At 36.3% G+C, this 23192-nt stretch overlaps 1 protein-coding gene across 2 annotated transcripts in view; it reads right to left on the reverse strand.

The window, feature by feature from the left end:
* Nucleotides 1-23192, reverse strand: part of VWA8 (von Willebrand factor A domain containing 8) — a 184285-nt gene that overhangs the window by 13384 nt on the left and 147709 nt on the right. For both annotated transcript variants that reach the window (XM_054628163.2, XM_077173657.1), the window contains 5 exons: nt 12363-12471; nt 11455-11611; nt 8642-8750; nt 3834-3959; nt 1858-2016 (listed from right to left, as the gene is read on the reverse strand). In XM_054628163.2, coding sequence (XP_054484138.2) covers nt 1858-2016; nt 3834-3959; nt 8642-8750; nt 11455-11611; nt 12363-12471 — 660 coding nt within the window. The remainder of the gene's footprint in view (nt 1-1857; nt 2017-3833; nt 3960-8641; nt 8751-11454; nt 11612-12362; nt 12472-23192) is intronic.

Here is a 23192-nt window from a genome sequence, read left to right on the forward strand (position 1 = left end):
ATTTTCTTCCACCTGCAATACTTTATATTGAAAATCACTAAACATCACCTACCATTTTACTTCCCAGTCACCATTTATGGCTAGGTCCTTATCCAACTTCTTGTAGCTGGATTTCCCTTGTTATTTTCTCAAATAGCTTCATATATTTAGCAACTTTTGTCACCTTTTCATCCCCTTTAACAGATCACTCATGTATATACAGAACAACAGAACAGCATGGCACAGATCCCACCACAGCTCCACCACTAAAAAATGACCACTTAGGATGTTTCTTACATTTTTAGCAGTAGTTTGTTTATCTAAAGGATTTCTCTTTTATCCCCAAAAGCCTCTGCCAAGGGACTTTGTCAATTGCTTTTGGCTGAAGAGACTCTACCAACCAACCAACCTTGTTTGTCACACACATAGATACCTTACTTCCCTTTTCAAAACCATGTTGACTACACCACAGTATATGATATTTATCCTTGTGCCCACTACTTTTCTGCGTGGATGATCCTGCATTTTGCCATAGTCATATCTGTGTTGCTCAGATATGCCTGATTTACCAAGTTACACAAATCATGCTGCATAATTGCACTGCCACTGTAAATATTTGTCCTTAACTTTTCTATTATCAGTGAGCAGGAGATACATGAACAGCAGAACCAATAAAGCCCTGATTTCCAATTATTTTTTAAATTACATTTTAGTTCCTAAGTGGTTTCTCTGGGCTAAGGTAGAAGCTTATGGTTACAACATTTTCCTCCAACTGGATTACACAGCATCACTCTCTACCCAGCATATTTTCATTATGTTTTCAGGAATGTAGTGACTTTGGGAGCAAAACTAGAGTTTCAAATATGTTTGAAATTCTGCAACATGTTCCATTTAATAAAATTTAAGGGCAAGAAAGCATTACTGCTAAAGAAGATTGTAGCACATACCTTGTTTTCTTAGGAAAAAACATAACGCCTGTCTCCTCTTATAGACTTTTCTCTTGAAAAATAGATGTAGTGTTAATGATTAGGCTCTAGAAGACATTCTAAAAGCACATGCCTGATTTTGTACATGAGATTCTATGGAAGCACAGAAACCTGTAGAATCATGTTGTTGGAAGAACAAGGTGAAGCAGACCTGACTGAATTGATCTGGATTAAATTTCTATTACCTTTCTTTAGGAGATTTTATGTTTTGTTCAGATATATTTTAATTCTTATGTTTGATATGCTCTTCAGTAAAGGTAATGGACATTTCTATTCTTCCATTAAACACAGTGTATGTCCAGAATTAGCTGGAGACTGCCATTCCTATCTTCTTTATGGTTAAAGAAACATGGTCTAGACCTTGTTTAGGCTTACTGAGACAAAATGAGCATTATATTTATTTACATTTCATTTGCAGGCTACCATTAAATAAAACCTAGTGTGTTTCAGTACAAGAAATCATTTCTTGCTTTCAGTTAACTAGAAGAGAGAAGGGACAAAAAAGTCTGGTCTCTTCCCATGACCAAGTGCTGCTGTGTGCACTTGGGGTGGATGGAAGGACATCGTATCTCTGCATGTCCTGAAGCTCATATTTACTTGTATTCTGTAGGCTTCAGTGTTTCTTCTCAAAGAAACAGATAAAACCAGAAAAAAACCCCAGCAAATCTCACTAAATCAAAGTCTTAGATTGAATACTCCCCTGCTGAAATGTGTAATGCTTCCTACCCTCTCATTAGTATTATTTTTCAGGTTGCTAGAAATAGATTAATGTCTTTATTTCCTTGTGGGAATGAATAATATTCTTTGGCTAGACTGACTGCTGAAACACTTTTTCCAGTGCTGCACACAGGCTGTGCAATAACCCCAGAGCTCCCAGCCCAGCTGCAATTACCTTGAATTTGTGCTCATAGTTCTCAAAAGCTTCCATGACCATGCAGACGGCCTCCATGGAGCGCTCCAGGCGCCCATCCACGCCGTTGAAGCGGTACATGCTGCCCGAAACATCCACCACCAGGCGCAGGCGCTTGGGCTTCTGCTGGGGGCTCCCCGGCTGCCAGGGAAACACCACAGAACTCAACCCACCAGAAATGGGAAAGTTAAACAGCAGTAAAAATAAAATATTCCAAAAGGAAACCCAATGCACTTTGCAAATCAAGAAAATTTTATCCAGTAAACACTGTTTGGTTTTGCTGTTGGAGTTTTTTTTTCCAAGAACAAAAAACCCAACTGTTTTTCTATTTCACACCAGTTATCTGACAGATAACTCAGCTCATTGCTTCCTCTTACCTTCAATGACTGGAAACAAAATACCTCAAAACATTCCACACATGCTTGTCAGGAAAAAATTTTTCTGTTTCAGTTTTGATTCTTAACATTTTATTTCAGTAAAGAAATTCTCAAATTTGGCAGAAGGAGCTCTTTCTGCTCTTTTCTGCCATTTCATAATGGAAATGCTTTTCCTTGGCATGCAATACTAACAGTGACTGTATATGACTGTAAAAACTTGTCTGCTGAGGTTAATAACATTCCAAAAATGTTTGAAATCTTGTTCTGATTAACTAGTTCATGAAGTTCCATCTTCATTCTAATGCTGAAACCATTCATTTTTTTCTGAAAACAAATTCCATCTGTTCTAACAATTTTTGGCACAGTACATTGAAGGGAGGTGTTTTATTTAGCATGCAATGAGATGTGTCTGGATTAAAGTATGAGGCTATTAAAGATGACCTGACAAAAAAAACCCAGTCACAGTATAAACAAATAGCTAAAATGTTCCTTTTACCTGTAAAGGATTTCTGTCCTTTTTTAATAGACTGTGGCATCCCTGCCCTCCCAGAAACAAAAGAAGGCCCATTAAATCCTACATTTTTTTCCTAATGGAATTATTTTTACAAAGCCTTAAAACTGATACATTGAGTAAATACATTTTGAAAAAATGAGAATTGATGTTTCAATCACTTTTCCCTTACTGGTCTTTCACACAAGCAGTGGCAAATTCCATAAATCATTCAAAGCAACCTAAGGACCAAATAGCATAAAAAATAATACCAGGGATTTATCACATGTGGGTAGCTGACATGCAAAAAGATGCTGTACTCAGCCATGTAACAAAACCAACTTAGTGTACTTAAAAATTGCAATCTGTCATTAAGTATTACTGTTAAATATTATGGACTAGCCCCACTAGTTTTGGCCAGGTTTAGTTGGTCTGATTCAAGTGGTTTCTCTGTTGCTGACTCACATAGATCTAACTACAAAGCCTTTTAAGGAATGGCTGAATCAGGTTATAGGACAGTCAACTTTACCATATCTTAATGGCTTTTCCCCACACTTTCTTTTCTATTATAATTTTTATTCTTGTAAATCCAAGTATCTGCGGAAGTTGAAATTATTTTGTACCAGGAATAAGGAAAATACATTTGTAAAACGCTTTTTTTTAAACTTCCAAAGGGATCAGCATATTTGTTAACAAAAATTAAGCTAGTGAAAAAATATTTTCCCTTTTTTCTATAAAAGCAAACAAAATAAATATTTTCTTCTAATTGCCTTCTGATCATTAAAATACGAAACAAGGACATAAAAAAACTGTTGCACTAGATCAAAACTTAGCACTGCCTAGATTGGTGTCCTCCTTCTGAGGGTGTCCAATGGGAAATATTTATGCAAGACTATAAGAAGAGGTACAGCAAATTTTCCATCCAGTGGTTGCCTCTGTGCCAGGGACATCCCAAGCCAGAGATATTTTTCTGAGTTTCTCATCCATATAACCTACTCAATCTCCAAAGAGATGCACTGTACAGCCACTATGAAATCAGCAAACTGGTTAAGCTCTTCTCCACCTTTCCCTGGTTCTTGTTGGACACTTACTTGTGGCTCAAGTTCTCCACGTCGTTTATATATGGCTTTTTCTCCTGTCAGCCCATCAATGATTTTGGCATCATCTAGCTCTCCAACAGCTTGGTGTCTCAGCCATTGTCTTTCTTTACCCTTGGCCTAGAACAGAAAAGATGTGATGTGAGTGTGTGTCAGACAATGTAAGGCCTACTGCACATGACATACACATTTATTTCTTTGTAATGATGTGATAGTTTTGGCCTAAGTCAAAGAAATCCAAAAACGTGTTCGCAGCTGTTCTGGTCTTCTCTGAAAGAGAAATCAACACTGACAAATAACATGTTCCCTCTGTAACCTGGTCTTTTTTCAGTAGTTTCATTTATGGGAGGATAACTGGGAACTGCAAAAATGCTAACCCTTCCTCTTGCGAATATGCTGAAAATGTGTGTGGAAGGCCTGTTCAGATACACATACAATTGAAGGGACGCACAACCTGACCATTTGTTAGGTGTTTTCAATACACACAGAACAAGAAAAAGTCATTGGGTGACTTAAAAAAATAAACAGTATCCATTTTATCCACTTTAGGCAATGGTAAATGGTTGCTTTTAAAACAGTATTAACAGTATAAACTAATTACATATTCAAAAAAACCTACTTTTAAAATCGTCATACTCAAGAGACAGTCCAATAAGCACTTCTTTTGTTTTAGTTGAAAAGACATTGGTTATCTACAGCCTGACTTGATGAAAATACATTACAATCCATGAACTCAAGCATTCATGGAACTCCTGTACACAGAACATGCAGTTAAGATTGAAGATTTAAGTGTTATAATATTATAAGCAACATATTTAGGCGTGTTTTCTAAGGTTAGCTTCATCATACATAAGGCAGAATAGGTTCATAATACATGAGATTCCCTAAAGACAGCAAAGTCTGTATATGTGGGGTTTATGGTTTATTTAATTTGTTTAAATCTTCTTGTCAAAATTGCACATCCTAGTAGTAAGCCCAACAAGGAAAGACAATTTTGAATTTGTCTACAGATAATGGTTTTGCCCTCTCAGCAAATTTCTGGTCAGCAACTGGAGGAAAATCAAATATCCAACAGGACTCAAACTACCTTAAACATTGACTTCAGGAATGAAAATCAATTCTTCTCTGATGAGCAGGAAGTCTTATATTACAAATCCTCAGTAAACTGCAGGCCTGGGATTTGAAAGGATGAATCTTTATAGTTCTTTACAGGCAGGTAATGACTTCAGGTTCAGAGAATCTTTGGTTTTGCTTTGGACTAAATGTATGAGGTTTTGTTTCAGTGTGTAGAGAAGGAGTTCTGGACTTCAGACTACTGCCTATATTTACTCAAGATTAATGGACTACTTGCCCATGAAAATAAGTGGGCAGAAAGACTACAAAGCCACAGAAAAATATTTTGATTAACAAAATCAAAAGCTTTACACATTCTTCCTGATGGGAAGGAAAAACAATGTTTCCCAAAAAACATGGAAACCTCAGCCTTTTAGTAAATCACAGAAGGGAAAGTTGAAAATATTTCTGAGGTTGTGAAATCACCAATTGCGTTTTCTGATATATTTCCACAGTGCTGCAGTCAACTGAGCTTTAAGCCCCTTTGGCAGTGGGGCATCCATGAGTCTGTTTGTACCACCAACTAAGAATTTCTACTATCATTCAATATGCCTGGGGTGAAAGTTAAATTCCTTCTTCCATAGGATCACTGATCCCTTTGTTGCCTTCAGAGTTGCATAACATTCACCTGTGAATTCCTAGTGACCTCTATGTGTTCCACCAAAAAACCCTTTAGTTTAAAAGCATTTACAATTTTAAGAGAAAACCATCACTAATATATATACACACCTTATTTTGATAATATATATACACACCTTTGTCTGTAAATGTCAGAGAAAAAGTTGTGTATGTGAAGTTATCACACCTAAATATGTAGCTTGTAATGGTAGAGGATGTATTAAACACTGCCAGTTGTGGTCTGCATTTGTTTCTGGGAAAACATTACACCAATGTTCCCTTAGCTTTCAGAAATCATGAAAATACTACTGACAGGGCACAGGGTTTTTCATATTTCCAGCTTTCCAAGCCATGCTTATTATAGGACTGCTACTATTTTACTGTTGCTGCTGTGACCAGACTGTTCCTACATGATCTAAATCAAGCAGTGAGTGCCCAGCAGGCTCAGTAACTCAGGCTCAGGATTGCCCAGTTTAAATGTAGGGGCCTAAATGATGCTCAGAAGCTACAGGGATGGTTGCCACTAGCTCTCTCTGCAATAATCAATAATCAGAGAAGTACTTTCTGGAACACAAGTCACCTCACATTAAAGAAGGTCTTTCTGAGTGACTGACTGACCATAACCTTTTGAATTTGGAGTTCAAACAGACAAGCTTTGGGAGAGAGAAGAAAGAGCCCATCAGTGACAGGATTTCCTGGACTTCTGGCTTTGCTACTTCTACAGAAGATAAACAAAAACTCATTATGTTTTGATAATGTTGTTCAAAGAACTGACAGAGATCAGCAAGTTATAAAAAGCAAAATGAACAATGAAATTACATTCTCAGACTATGTTTATGTATCACTTTGAAGGATCTGCCTATTCAAAAAATTTCTTTCTGCTGCTACTAACTTTTGGCAAGTCATAGACACCTAGAACCATATCCCAGCCTCTTGATTCTAGGGAGGTAAAATTTAATCAAATTAATATATTTTAAACAAACCCACAAAAATAACAGTAAAAAGGCATACATTAAAGGGAAAATCCAGGTTAAATGAACATGGGCAACTTATTTTGATTATATGAACACAGTTTGAAACAAAGCAAACTCAAACGTTTTTCAAAAGCCAAACGTTTTCTACTGAGATGGTAATTTGGGATTTTCACAAAGTTAAAAACACATAGACAATCTGAGTTGCAAATTTTACTGCAATGAACTTTGCCATTGGTTTCTTACTTGAGATATGAGGAATGACTGACTGACAACAGAAAAACTGTTCTAGTTGAGAACTCAGGGTGTACACAGGACTATACAGAAAATAATGGGAGACAGATGCACAGTTCTTCATGAGGGCTGGATGAATTACCATGCTGAAGAATTCAAACAACTTTTTTTCCCTCACAAAAACGTCACATGAAATGTGATGTACTCAGCTTCCTTATTAATAAAAGGCATTTTGCAACTAATCTACTCCTATTGTAATTTATCTTCATTTTCCTAGTTCATCTTCTAATAAAATCCTTACCAATATCTATATAAAATTTATAAAGTTAAAAATTTTCTTTCACTATTGTTCTTATTCTTTGCCTCTTTTTCAAATTCAGTGATTTGTTTTATTCATCATAAATTACATTTCCTAACTTTGTGGTTAGCTGTTACAGGTTTTGGCAGGAAGTTAGCAAAGTTTCATAAAATACTGCAGCTTATAAGACTTTGCCTTGATATTAAAATGACCTTTTTGAAAAAAGCAAGAGGATATGCCTCCTTATATTAAAATATGTTATTTTTTTATTATGGTTAACATGACCCCTGAATGCAAGGATTTTGACTTCAAGGGACAGATAAGACCGACTCAAAATTACTTCAAACTGAAGATTCATATATTAATTTCATACCCAGAGTTTGCTTCCAATAGCATATGTGCTAAAAATCCACCTAGATATAAATGTTGTAGACAAAACTGAGGTTTACATCCAATTTTTTTTCAACAGAGACCTGTCTTTATAAGCCAAAAGTCTGTGTCCTGAACTGAAGCACATATTAAGTACATGAATCACCTAATTATGCCCAACTTAAATGTTCATTATAGGAGGAGTTCTCTGAATTGCTACATTCATAATAAAACTGGCTAATGGTTCTTTGTGTATATATGTGATTATAGTAATGCTGTTGCAGCTACAAAGGTTTAAAGGTAAAAATAAGGCAAAGAAATATAACCCTTCTTACTTGCAATACCAAGGGATTAGCTTTCTTTAGCCAGGAGGAGGCTGTTTATCATACAGACTGATTTCTTTCTGTATTTCAGTTTTATTGCTTAAGACACAGCACAGTGATTAATAAACTAAGGTGTACATATACACTAGTGGTTAGTAGCCCTCAATAGAAATACTTATAATCAAATATGTCTTATAAGGAGTAAATCACTTTTCCTTTAATTTTCACTGAAGATTAGCAGATGCCTCCTAGAAACAATGCACTTACAATTTTATTTACCCTGTATATGAACATCAGTATTAAAAAAACCCAGAACAACCACCACTCCAGTTACCAGAAGAAAGGCAAACTGGTGGTTTTAGTGAGTTTCCACTTAGGAGATTTGGGCTATACCTATTTCTATTACCAAGAATTAAAAAAACTGAGAAAAATAAATGTTTTCAGCTGCATATGTACTAAAGCTCCTAACTGGAGTAGGTGCCTCTTTTAACATCCGTAGCATTTACACTTCACAGCTAAGAAATACTCTTGGACTGGAGGTAACGAAAAAACTCAGCTCTCCACACCTTCACAAATTCTTTTCATAATGTGTAGTAGTATTTTCTGTCACAAAACTGTGCTCCTGAGTAAGTAATCTTTGTAAGGTGTGGAACGGGAATAATGGAACATGTAGCGATGAGCACTGGGATTCATTCACATGTAGGCTGCCTTTTAAAACAGTAATATGAAACTGTTTTTCCTAACTGATTATAACCTGAACTTGCTTTTAGCCTTCAAAGGTATGATACCAGATGTTAACAGGATATCAGCAGGATAGTATTTGGGGCCTAGTGCAATGACCTCCCTGTATTCCTTTATCAGAGAATCTAAGATTACCTGCAGATTGTCCAAGATGATGCGGAGTGACTGAACTTGACGTCGGACTGCTCCAGAGAACCTTTCGTAAGTTGATGCATCATATTCACTCATTTGAATCTCTTTCAATCTAAAGGAAAGAAAAAGGAGCGAAGAACAGTTTAGGAAACATGCATATCTTCCATTTACTAATGTAAACTAAAAGTTTATTTACTTGGTAAAGGGAAATTTAGACTGCAACAAGAACACAGAAGAGATGAATCAGAGAAGTGGCAGCTGCTCTTGTGAATTTTTGATATGGCAGATGTTCACCAATGTCTACAGGGACTGTATCACATTAAAACTAATTAAAGTTACTAATATATCACTCTCTCCTAATATGCTTTAAAGTTTGAGAAGTAAATCAGAGGTTCTGAAAAATGTGATCAAATTTGAATGGTTTTGTTGGCTAAGGTGTTGCTATCTGTACATAAAAGGATCACGAGTTCATTACTTCACTGTCAGAGTATTTTAAACATATCCTGATTCCTGCTTCAACACAAAGGTTAAGTAAAATACTATAAAATCTGTCCTTGAAGACTTAAAAATAGTAACTGTTTCAAATACTTTGTGCTTCATTAAATGAAGAAACCTTGAAACAAAGAAGTTTTAAATGAACATTAACAAAAACGTGCTTCCCCCATAGAAAATGCACTATCCTGTCCAGAGGCCTGTAGCAGAGAGCACACCTGCACCATGAAAACAGATACATGCTTTCTTTATAAGCAAAGATGTGTCCATTTCAAGTTCTGTCCCACCTTTTGAACAGCATAGCTTAGCAGAACAGGTGAAATTCACCATTGGAATGTAATTACAGAGGTCCAGCAGTGAAGAATGAGCTAGGAAACAGGCAGATATGCTGGGAGTGCTCACCATTCAGTATTTGCTGTGACCCAAAATCACTCAGAGAGGCAGCAGTCATGTACCTGCCCACCCCAATCCCTGTATGTGGCTGGGTTCAGTCCTGAGCTAAAACATATTGGCCTATCTGTTGGGCTATTGGCCCATATTGTACCCAGCCCATTTCAAACAAGCACTTCATAACAGCATAATCTCACAGTGTTTAAAAAAATACAGTGTTTTTCACTGAACTATAAATGAATAGTAAAGTATGTATAGGCTAATTTTATTTCTAATGGCAAGTTTTTATAACACTATCACAAGTTCATTGCCTGGATCATGAAGTATACCTGAGAACTGCTGTTTAGACCAACCCTTTGAAGATAATATTAAAATCAAACATCAAATCTTTGTTGTCTCTATTATGATGTCTTTTTCTATTTGAAGTTTTGCATACACATAGTCACTATAGGCAATTCTTATTCATTAGAGGCAGAAAAAAGTAACTTTTACTGCTGCGCATTTAATTTCATGAATCCTGCCAACAGAGTTCAGTATCTTCAGATCTATAAAAGAAACAAAAAGAATCTCAAATGCCATTTTACTTTGTTGTACTCTACATAAATCCAAAGTGAAAGATAGTTCAGAAAAATATAATGAAAAATACTGCATCTATTCCAGAATAGTTAATTTCATTTTTATCAAATAGGGCAATTTAAAATATTTACCATTAGAAATACTATCTAGCCAGGAAATCATCAATAACTTTTATATGAAATTTCTCCTCTCCAGATAATCCTGTATAAACAAAGCAGTGAAATCTGCAGTTTCCTTTTTCTTTTTTTTTCTGTCAGCCTGAGGACTACAACCTCCCTATTTTTATCTGTTAGTTCCCACAATCATACAAGTGATACAGAATAATGATCCAAGTCAAATGTGGTTTCATAATAGGCTACATTTGCAGCTGGTACGTGCCAGCCCACTTGGGTTTTGCAGGACAGGAATGGTTACCTCATGTACAGATACCCAGATTTTACAGGGCATAGCTGTACTGTTCCCACAGCATTTAGCAGCAGCCAGGAATTTCCCCTTTTCTCTATTTTAGTAAATCACCACACAGGCAGGAGAAACTCATCAAAGCTTGCCAGGTGGACATATGCACAGACAGGTGTACAGTATCCATGACCATACATATCCATAGTTTTCTATTATGAAGCAGCTCAGAAGCAATTTTGAAGAGGTGGGATGCTTTTTTTAATATAAAATACCAGAGATTGACTTGAGAGTTCAGTTGGTGGAAGAAATCTGAATCTCTGTGCATATTCTGGGAAAGAGTAACTGGTAATCACACATTACACTCATGCTGAGAAGACCTGCTGTTTGTGTTAATTAGCTGCTGAAGCTTAATAGTTCAAATTACAGAATCACAGAATATTCTGAGGTGGAAGTGACCCACAAGGATCATCAAGTCCAATTCTTAAGTGAATGGCCCATACAGGGATCAAACCCACAATATTATTAGCACCATGCTCTAACCATCTGGCTATGGAGCTTTCAAACAGAAGCAATTTGCTTGAAGTGGTCCATTTTGAAAGACACTTATTAAGTGATTAATTCCTAACAACATACAATCTGGATTCATCATAATTCAAAGAAATGTTCATATAATCTATTTCTTTTAAAAAAGATAAACATTTACCTCCATCTCCTTCTTCATCTAGCTATGTTGTACTTTACAAAATGGCACAGTCATTTTAACATTGTGGCTTAATTCAATAAAACATTCCATACATCTTGCCCAGAAAAACTAAAGAACATGTGCTGGTAATCTCTGTCAAGTGACAATGAACAGTGTAAGGGAGCTGATAAATGCAGGTAAGAAAGAAAATTCTTTTCAGCCATCTTTTTCAAATTCTTCTGGGAAATGGAAAAGCAAAGAAAGACTTTCACATTACCTCTGTTTAAAGGCCTTTTCAGCCATCTCTCTAGCAGCTCTCTTAACTGCCTCAGGAACAGCATCCTTTTCAGCTTGGGACACTTGGTAAACCCTGTGGCCAGCATCCAGTCGATATGGCCCACCTTTGCCACCTAACCCAGCAGTGTCTCTCCCACCTAAGATGGTTGAGACAAAAAAACATTAGGAATAAACACTTGATAAAAAAATAAGAACAAATTTTCTTTAAAGCTTCCATTGTCATCTACACACGTTCCAAAAATGTTGTTAACAATCCCCAGTTGAAATATTTATAGTCAAAGGTTTTCAAAACCTAACAGCTATCATGGTAAACAAGAACTCCCATAGAATACTTGTGTTTATAGCTCCTTGAGACTTGAGTCATAGACTTGAGTCATAATGGTTTTCACACTGTACAAAGAGGAACCACAGAACATATAAATCTTGAACACCTCTTCAAAGCTCCTGGTCCCAGACTCTGTCTTCTCCCTAGAATTTGTTGGTTTAGACCGCTTCCAAATCACATTATCTTGTGACCACTGTCATGACTTATTAGAATTAGGAGGTACTTTGCCTGTTCTGTGTACCTCTTGCCTACACTATCTGAATTTTTGCAGCTACAGGGACATTTAAGATAATGACTCAGGCTAGTTGCTGTGATTGCAAGCTTCTCATTCTCTGTAAAAGGAAACAAAAAAAAAAAATTGAAGAAGAGATCTGCTACATACAGTTTAAGTTAGACATTGCAAATACTTCTTTTCTTTTACTGGCAATAAAGCAACCCTGTATTGGGTAAAATAGATCAGAGGACAGCTTTGTATAAAACCATTTTTGACTGGCACAGCATCTTCCTTAGATATCTGTCAATGATGAACTTAAAAAACCAACCAAACAAAAACAATGAAAAACCTGTTCCACCAGCCCACATATTTCCACCAACATGTGGCATGTTGGCTGGATCCACTTTTCCATGTTTGGGGGTGCTGACATCCAAACCACTTTCCCTCTCAATGGTTATCTGTAAAAGAGAGAGAGAATATTTCTCAGTAAATATAGTAAATAGTAAATATTTCTTATAGGAAAGAAAATACCCTAACAACCTAATAATAACCACTAGGTGTGCTGAGCAGCTGTAGCACCAGCATTAGTTCAATACATGCAACATTCCACCTCCGAACAGAGCAGAGTAAAACAGGGCTCCTGAGTGGCACATTAGATTCACACCTGAACTAAGGCTCCTGCCACATCTGAGCCCCTCTGCATTCTGTTCATATCCACACCAGAAATTGCTTCCTGATAACTGCCCAACATAACTCAAAATCCCCCTGTAGACAGAATCACCTGTAGTTCAATCACTCCTCAGAGTAATGCACATCCACAGCACTGCACATCCATTTACACATTCCATGTGCACCCAACTGCAGCCCCACATTCCCTCTGGATGGGTAGATTGATGTTCCTTCCATGAACAGTGACTAAAGAAATGAGACTGGCCAGCAAATGGCCAGTTCAAATGACATGCTCATGGAATTCTCAGCCTTGCTACCTGGACCCCAGAAGTTCTGCCATGCTGGGTTTCCCAGATCTGGCTGCTGACAGCACTTGTGGCACTGACTCATGGCACAGCTGGACACCAACAGCTGCCAGATGGTCAGGGCTGAGTCACTTTAGGCTGGGGCTGGACTTAAGTGGGTGACTGAAGGCAAAAATACTCCTTCCCATTAGGAACTCTGAGTCATGTAGTAAATCAGTGAATCATGTGTGAACTGCCCCTTACTAATCTTATGTAATTTAATGCCACATTAAATTTTTTTAATGAAACCCAGTGACTGAGATAGAAAATTATTGTCTCTAACCACTTAGAATTAAGTTTCTTTTATCTACCATAACACATTTAATTCTCCAATGAATTTAGATGTCCCAATAACTATGATTTACTGCCTTCTCAGAAGTTCACTGGCATTATCAGGGTTTTCACTGTAGAGCAGTGAATTCACTGTCTTGCAGACTCAACTTCATGCTGACATGAATTCCACACATGTTTTTGAACTGAAAACATGTGCTCTAACAACACTGTCCTGGCAGCTATTCAAAACATCATTTTCTTTCCCTTTACAGAATTTATATCAATTCAAAGAGGTACAATACATCCTCTGTGAACCATGTCATTAGTGTAAAATCAAGATCTAATCTGCTAAATTACATCCATTTAACATTTGTATAGGGAGAAACATGTAACCACAACAGCATGCTACCCTTAGGGTTATATACTTTTTTTAGTTTAAGAGATCTCCTCTAAAATAAACCACTCTTTTTTTTTTTTTTGCATCACTGGTAGATTTAAAAACTATCAAAAACCCTGGTTAACAAAAATTGCTGAATTTAGTTTAAAACAAAATTATAAACACAAAATGATAGTTTCAGCCTCATGAAACAAACTATTATTCTATAATGAGAAATATGAAATTAGGCAAAAATTTTACATGTTCATGTTTATGTATTTTTAATAGAAAAATATTACTTCTTCAAAAGAAAGCTCTATGAAACAAACATAACTATAACCAGTGATGCAAATGTCATATTCTATTTTTGTCAAGTTTTTCCACTGAAAAATTCCACTAAACATTTTGAAATACAAGCATTGTTTAAATCTTCAGAGAAAAGGTCTGTAGACAAAAGAGCTTTGGTGCTCACAAAACTTTCTGAAGTGTAAGTTGTTCACAAATAGTGGTTCTAGTACACATGCACTAGAAAAGTTTCTAGTATAAACTTATTTTCAATAATATTGATCTGATTAAATCTGATTAAAGCAGGTATTTGTAACTTGGAAATGGCACGTGGCTAATAGAAAGTCTTCAATCTTATAATGATTTTTTTGCTTTCTCTTCTTGAAAGGACACCAAACATCCAACATTTAATTTCTGTTAAAACTTCGAAAAAAATTGGTTGAGAAAGAAGAGAAGAAACAAGGGCCACAATCAGTCATAGCTTCAGAATGTGAGTTGTTTGCTGTTTTTCTTTTTATGTATAGTTAATAGCTGAATGGATAAAATAATTGAAAATTCAATGACACTGGAGCGGAACATCACCAGCAGATGTGTAAATGTCATGCCAGTGAATTGCAGCAGTTTCATCTACTTTTCTTTTAAGTATCACCTATGCAGACAAAAAGTAATAGAATTTTCCTAACTCTGAATACCTTAACAACCAATTTCTATTAGCACTGGTTTGCTGGATTAATTATTTTTCAAATTTACCATATACTTAGAAACTGCATTATATTAGCACATCGCAGAATCCTCTGAAGAGAATCTTTGGATATACCTCTCTGGTTTTTCTGTGAGCTCTTAGATAATTCCCTTACTGACTTGTCAGACTTTTCCCCTTCCCATTCCCATATGCGTGAAAGGTAATTTTACAAGTTTCAGGGTAATTTTACAGCCAACAAATTGTCTCTACTCTGAAAGCACCTCTATAAACTAGAAGTTAGACTACCAAATACCAATATTAGAATTGAAGATATATTTTACAAATAAACAGTAAATCAATGAGCCTTGACATGAAATCAGAGGGAGGATCAGGAAAAAAACTGATGAGAAAAACTTTCAGATAATGATAAATTCTTCAGCATGATGAATATAAAGAGATGGAAGAGCCATAGGTAAGTCACCCCTCTGAGGACTGGAGGAATTCTTGACATTAGAAACTATTGGAACGGTAGATTTAAGGGGGAGAATCCAAAACTGGATGGATTAGGAACTTGAGAAACTGAATATCACTCAGCAGGAAATATCTAGCTTGTCTAGAGTGAGAAGGAAGATAAGAAAAACAATATTAAAAGCAGAGAATGGACTCAAGAAAACCTAAAATCCACACTAGCTTTGCCAAGCTTGTCTCACTGTAATTTCTACAATGAGTTTTCTATTACTGTTATGATGGGTATTTTTCAAATATATAAATTATTTCCTTGCTTAAAAGCTGACCTATCCCCTCCTGAATATTTTCCATTTGAATCTAATTGCAAGACTTCTAGGAACCTTTTTCCTTTCAAAAAGTTTTGATTAATCACCCCTTCTTGAGAGAAATATGTGCTCTTCCTAGCAATACATGCACTGAAAGGCACTATTCATTACTGCACCATTGTGCAGATTCCATACTGCCTGGTGTGCATATTATGGCTTTGTGAAACAACACACAAATTTAGCCTTGCAGCCTTGAGCTGTGAGGCACAGGTCAGAGAAGAATAGCTGGGAAAACTGAATTTTTCCCTCTGAAAGTTCCTTTTGATTTCCAAAAAAAACCACTATTTCCAAAACATTCAAGGCACACGTTTCAATTGTAAGTTATCTAATCTTGTTTATATATATTGGTGATTCACAATCGGAGTGTGAAAGCACTTTTCCACTCCTTGTTTGGGAAGGTTTTTTTTCAAAGTCTTCATCACACAAGTAGCACAACTACCATCCTCTCCTGGAATACACAATTCTTATTTTATTCTCTGTGGAGTCCTAATTGTCAGTAATTATCAATGATCTTAGTCTCTGGTTTCAAATACTTTTGTTCTCTCATTTTCTTTCTATATTCTCAGGCACTTACAGCAATAGGTAATGACTACATTCATAACAACTTTGTGATGCAGGCTCTGTAGGTCTTTCAAATTCAATGAAACAAACAGAAATGTTGTGTGAGAGAATATGAACAGCTCAGGTCAGAAGGATGCCAAAGGAATGTGCTTTTCTTAAGAGGCAATGGCAAGAAAGGAATGCTTAAGAAAAAGCAAAATTAAGAAACAACAACAAATACCATGACTTGTTAATGCTTTGACTTAATTCTCTGGTCCTGCCTCTTACACATCCATTAACTCCTGACAGTAAGGGTAGCCAGGCAGGAATAGAACTAAACACTGATTTTACTTTCAGTGAGAGATACATCTGAACAACTTGCTCTAGATCAGTTCCTTCTGAAAAATATGAATGTATGACAAAATGCTTTTACATGCCTCCACTTTTTTTTCTTCCCCCTTTTCCTGACAACACTGTGATTCTCAGAGCAAACTGCAGAGAGAAAACTGATACAAATATATTCAGTTTGGAAACTAAGTGATTTTATCATCCTTCATGAAAAAGATAAAGAGGCTGAGAGAAGTCCATTACATGATTTACCACGCTCAACACCACAGTAAAACCAGATGTTTCACATCTGTGCCATACTTATGCCAAACAGCCATTAAACACATACCAATCTCTAATAGTGGCCACTGCAAAGATGAGTCAGAGGCTAGTAGTTTTGTCTAGACTTCAGCTGGTCAGACAAACTATGGCATACTGTATACTAAACAAATCTGATCTATTTTGGAAGTGGATCTAGAGCCACATTCATGCCAGTTAAGTGGATGTGGGATTGAGCTCTCTTGAATTCTGATGTAAAATGATCTAATTTAATAACATTAACCCCTGGAGAGTAAGGAAGCACTGGCATACTTTTGACACTTTCACAATCCCTCAGTAAGAGACAGAGGCTGTATTGAGGATCACACAGCTGACCCAGATACACTGTGCATTGCCACTACTACAAGACACTGTCACAGCTATGGGAAGAAAAGAGCTTACATGAACCCATTAGAAAATAACCCACAATAAAAGCGTGGGAATTATGAAGACGGATGCTGTAAAATATTTAATATGCTGTCAATTAAAATTATTGATGCCTCACACACCCCCATATTTCATTCTAACATATGAGTTGTTTTCACAATACAGTACTTCCCTTTTGATTTCAGAATTAATTTGCTTCTAATGCATTGCAAAAAAAATCTCTCTGGCTCTCTGAGTAAAACTGACCAAAAGCATTATCAAATTTAGCTTCAGCTGATTTTGTGCAGGTGACCTTAATGATATTTTAGCATCCAGTAATCTTAATTGTACATTGCAGCAAAACTGAGAAGAAAAAAAAAACTTTAAAAAGAAGATTAATCATTTAAAGAGAGTCCCAAGCAGCACAACTGTGCACTTCTGTATCCTAGCAAGTACTATTCAAAATACATCTGCATTGAATGTATATTAATAGCTCTATTATTAACATGTTTATAATAGTACCCAGTGTAATGAGTAAAAGACCTTTAGCAAAGTCAACTGAATGAACATTTCAGAAGATCTATTATTCAGTCATTCATGTTTCAGATTATTAACAACATTCCCCCAAGTATGTTAAGTCATACATCAGCTCCTTATTCTTCAAGTCTGTTACCACTAACTTAAGACTAAGATTCCTCAAGTTGTATTTATTATGGAGACAGGGAAAGAGAGGGAATTTCATCTTCTCCTGTCTTGTCCCACTTGAAATTTTATTTATTCCTGGCAGGTTTATGCAAGAGATTGAGCCAACAGCTCTCACTGTCCAAACTTCCATTACAGTTGTGTAAAAAGCTGGCTCTCTAAAAGAAAGGACAGAACATGTACTCAGACTTAACTGCTGGCAGATGGAGAACTCATGGTTACAGGTTAGGAAATATCTTTTAGAATTTGTAAGCAGAAGTCAGACAAGCTTTAAAATATTTCTAGCTTTGAATAGAAAAGTAATCAATGAGTGACAGCTTCCAGTAAAATGTGAAACGCTTTTTCCTTAATACTGACTGGGATGCAGATATTTTTTTTTTGTTGTAGATATTCCTGCCATCCTGCCCTGTAACTGACACTGCAACACTGCAAATTGGCTAGAGAGTGGATGGTCTTTTAATACAGCAGCTTACTTTTGTATCCTGACAGGGTTAACTTCATTAAAATTCCTGAAGGGTGCAGGAGGTGTCAGTGCCTCTCATTCAGGACTGCTTGCCAGAAAGCTCCTTTGTGGGGCTCACAGCAACAAAAGCAAATTTCTGCCTCAGGAATGGCAAAGAAACTCTAGTTTCCGATGGGGGCGAGCTGCCTCACGTACAGGGGAACAGACCTTTCACCTCTTAGTTTTAATTATCACTGGCCCTGACAGGCTGAACTCATATCTAATCCTCTCACACAAAACACAGTGCTTATTTTAATACTCCAGGTATTAAAAAAACAGAAAAAAACCACTTTGATTCCAGGCTAATATCCTGCAGGTGTAAAGAGATGAAATTTTTACTTTAAAAATAGTCTGTATTTCCATTCTTCCAACCTCCCCAAACCAAGTATTTCTTATCCTTTTGGGAATGTTTAAGCAGAGCTGGGCATTCCTTACAGGCTTTTACATCTTCATAATAGAAATAAATGGAATTCCTCCTTGTTGCATGTGGTGACAAGGAATCAATCTCTCTACTAAGCCCTTCTAAGCATTCAGTAGATCATTCCACATAGATCACATTTACTAAATATGCAACCAGCATGATTTCATGTGTCACAACTGAATAAATGTGTACAAATTATACAAGCAAACAGGGACACAGCTGCAGTATTTACAGCTGATATTTATGGAGCAAAATCTTTAAAAAGAAAAATTTAGGGTGCCCAAATACTGTTTTCACGAGCACTTATTCTACTATTAGTAATAATACTGCATTATTGGGTGTTTCTTACTGTTGATCAGAAGAAAACAGGGAAAAGAATGTATGCACTAAGATTTGAGGTAGAACACAATTTGTATGATTCAGGTGCTCAGTTCAATGTAAATTACGAAGGTGTGCATTAGCTTAATTTGTTGCATGATTAGACAGTCCTGGAAAGTAGGCAGATGTAGGCTGGCAAGATCCCATTCTTCATTTACTTTTTTTTATCATAAACAAAAGAACTCTTCCAAGATCCAATTAGAAGATACCTGCTCTTAGCATAACATATCTGAGATGTGAAAGGAAAGAGTTAATCTGATATTTTGCCTTTCTATTAACATAAAACATATTAAACCAGGCAGTTTATAGTCAATGAAGAAAATGGGTTACTTTCCATGAAAGGCACTAAATTATTGCTGAAAAATATTAGTTATATGACTATAAATCCACTAAAAACACCATAAAGCATTTTAACTTGCTGTCCTCATTAGTTCTGTAGACAAAGATTAAGCATGTATCAGTAGAATATTGCAGGAAAAGAAGGGAACACATTGTAGATTTTTGCCTTGTGGGTGATTTGGGAGATGGTAATTTCATTATCAAAATCAGTACAAAATCTGCTTTCACTCTCATACATTATTATGAAAAAAGATTGACTTTGACTGTAACAAAACACAACTGTACTCCATGTGAGAAATGCATTAAGTAATCCATCCCACAGTGGCACAAAGGATTAGGAAATGTGTTCCATGGAATGCAGAATGTACTTCTGCAGATGTGCAAAAGACTGATGCTTTCCTGAAACAAAATAATTGTTTTTCTTTTATTTCCGAGCTTCTCCAACCTTAAACCCCCAATATTATCCTAGGCTGCATTTTACAGGTCACAAGAACATACCTTCCTCTAACATGTTATCAGCAGTATGAATTTCTGCATTACATTCTCAAAGAGCAAAGAAGTTCCACATCAGGCAGATAACAGGCTAACCTGCCTGCTCCATTGTGGTTTTACACTTTACCATAAAGTGTTCACCATAAAACTGATTCTGCTAAAGGGAGAAATAAAACTTTTTATAATCTGCTTACACAAACTAGCGAGAGAAAGGCATAAACAGGCAAAACCCCTCTAATGGCTTCTTTGTTCACTTGTATCATGTACAGCTTTTTTCTACATATTGAAAATTAATAGCATAATTTCTGTTCACAACAGCAAAAAATTGAGTCCACAAATAATTTTTCCACAGAAAAGACAAGTCTAATCTTGGATAAGACAATAAAAATGTGTGAAATATATCCTGTTTCTTCAACTGTATCCTGAAATGAGAAAAACATTTATCGCACTGCAGTACAAAACTTTTAATATGTTTTCTTTTTTCATTTGACTTAATTTTGATTTTTTATCTTGTCTGTAAAACTTTTCAGGAGTTCAATAAATAAATGGACTAATAAAGCTTAATGCATCATCTGACTCAGGCGAATATCTAATTCTAAAAGTACAATTTAAAATTCAGGCAGGCATTAAGCTTTTGTCTTGAATACCAGAATTGTTGAAAGCATGATCAAACTTTGATGGTATTTTAGAAAAACGAATCTGGATGGGGTAGAGGTGGAGATCTGGAGTGAAACTTATAAAAAGCTGTATCTGGCTTGCAAATGAAGTTTATATACATCAACTAAAAAAACCAACCACTGTACAAGATTCTGCAGTGGGCTCTTTTGTGAACTAAGTGCTGTCACTTGAAGAATCAACTCAGAAACTCTGCAGAGCAGATGCATTAGAGTATTTTGCTCACAAATATACAGCGTGTGGCTTAAAAGCTGGAAAACTAAATAAAGTAATAAGATAATATAATACATTTATTTCACCTAATGGATCCTCTGTTATGTAAACACCTATGTAAAGCCCATTTTCCTCTGTCATTATTTAAAATTCCCTAGTCAGTTCTATTCAACTATAAAATGTGAGGTCATCATCTTTTTAGTATTCTAATCCACTATGAAATATTATCAGAGGAGACAGAAAACATCTAGCTTGGTTATTTATTTTTATGACACACCTCCCTAGGAAACATGGGATAAGTGAACACATGATGTCAGTTTGGAATGGTCCAGACTGAAGACCACAGGGTAAAATGAAAATTGAAAAAAATTACATGTGGGAGGACAAAAGTCTGATTTTCTGTATACCTAGGACCTTGTCAATGCTGTCCTTAAGAAGCAGAGGCAGAAGTTATTTAATATCTACTACATTGTTTTCTTCTCTAAAGGAAAGCCTCTTATAATTGGCATTAGTGTAACATATCAGATTATTTAAATTTTCCCAATGTTTGTCCTTTCACTAATCAGGGAACCACTTACATAAAGGCATAATTATTAGCATGCATTTGTCTTACTGGGACAGCAGGATTTCACTGGTGTGAGGAGCTCCAGCCTTTATGTCAGCAATGTGCACTGCTATAGACTTTTTGAGATCTTCAAGACTGTATGTTGAGGTAATAACATTTTCTCCCATGAGGACTTTATGCTTCCACAGGAAGGCCGGAGAAAGAAAGGGAACTTTGTGCTGCATCAGACTGCTCTAATAGAAAGTTAAGGTTATTTCCCTCCTGCTCTGTCTGTCTGCTCCAATTAGACTGGAAGGTCTTCTTAGGAAAGAGAATGTATTTTAGAAGTGTTTGTACTGTGCTTCTAACAAGGGCCTCACTCAAGCTGAGGAAATTTATATAAAAGGTATCTGACAGAGAGGCAATGATCCTCTTCTGAGTTCCTTTATCCCATAAATACTTTTAGAGATATGCATTTATTTAGCTCTGTGAGTTCACAGCTTTCCAGTCTCATGTTTCCCCATACTCAGATGCCTTCCTTCAAGGGCTGGTACACAGTTGCTAGTCCTCAGCTGAATAAACTATACATCCTGGGAAGAGGTCACAGAACTAAACTGTGGGTTTGGGGCTCATGGATCTCAGAACTGGAAGTGCTATCAAACTGTATCTTGGAATCCACCTATTGACTAGATAACTCTACAATCTGCAGCATTTCGAGATTGTTAGGATCCTGTGCAGGTCTGCAGAATGCCATTATATGGTTATTCCAAACTTGCAAGAACTCTCCACTGCATGCATTTCTCATAATTTATTTGGTTTGCACAGACAGTATTTAAAAGCTGAGGGAAATCACTGTTATTGGCCCACTGATGCCCTCTTGTGGTCACAAAGCCTGCTTGGTGCAAAGTAGAAAATAGAGAACGAGAGGGTGGTGGGGAGAAGAACCAGCCACTCTTGCTAAAGGTCATGCTTTTGTCTCGATTCAAGAACTGCAGCTTTGCCCAGTTCAGTTTTAACATCAGGAAAAGGCTGGATTTTTGTTATGTTATAAAGTACAATGTCACTTTTTACAAAGGAAAAAAAACTCCAAACTATCAGTATAGATTGAAGAAAATTCTGAGCAGTAAACATAAGCAAGTTGGAATCACTGAAACTTCTGAATTAATTATTCTTTAGAAAAACATCCAACCTAAAAAATTAAATTTCATAAGGTTGATTCATATTAACCTGAACTTTAAAGTACAGCTTCAGAAAATAACAAGAGAAAAAAAGGATGCATTCAAAAAATAAAAACATATGAATTAACTTAAGGAATGAATACTTAATGTAGAGTTCTACATGATTAGCTGCATGGAATACAAATGGAATAAATGAGACTATTCAAGGAAGGGAATAAGATGATCATTATCCAAATCGACTTTCCATTCTTGCTCATTATGAAATACAGTCCCTGTGGGACTGGCTATCAGCAAAGTTATGATGACCTCTTCAGGTAATTCTATTTCAATGTCTAGGTATGACAACTGGGGAAAAAAATGAGCACGTGTGTGTGTGTGCATATATACCTGTACCTCTGTGTGAATACATAAGATACACACTCAGCTACATTTGCACACCCCCCACCTAATTCAATGTGATTGGGCTTCTTTTAACTTCAACAGGAAATGTGAGATTTTTGGCATTATGAATACTTCAGGAGTGTACTCAGCTTTGACTCCAGTTCAACCTTTACGTCAGGTGAGGTCACAAAAGCTAAGTGGGGAGAAAATGGGAGAAAATGTTTCTAGGCTGATCCTTTTCTTTGGAAGGGCCTGGTTTCATACTAAGGTGTCAGTGTCTCTCTAACACATTTCCTTTGGACTGACACACCTACAAAGAGGTACAACATCATGTTTTAAGC

The sequence above is a fragment of the Agelaius phoeniceus genome, chromosome 2 (genome assembly GCF_051311805.1).
Source record: "Agelaius phoeniceus isolate bAgePho1 chromosome 2, bAgePho1.hap1, whole genome shotgun sequence".
Taxonomy (NCBI): domain Eukaryota; kingdom Metazoa; phylum Chordata; class Aves; order Passeriformes; family Icteridae; genus Agelaius; species Agelaius phoeniceus.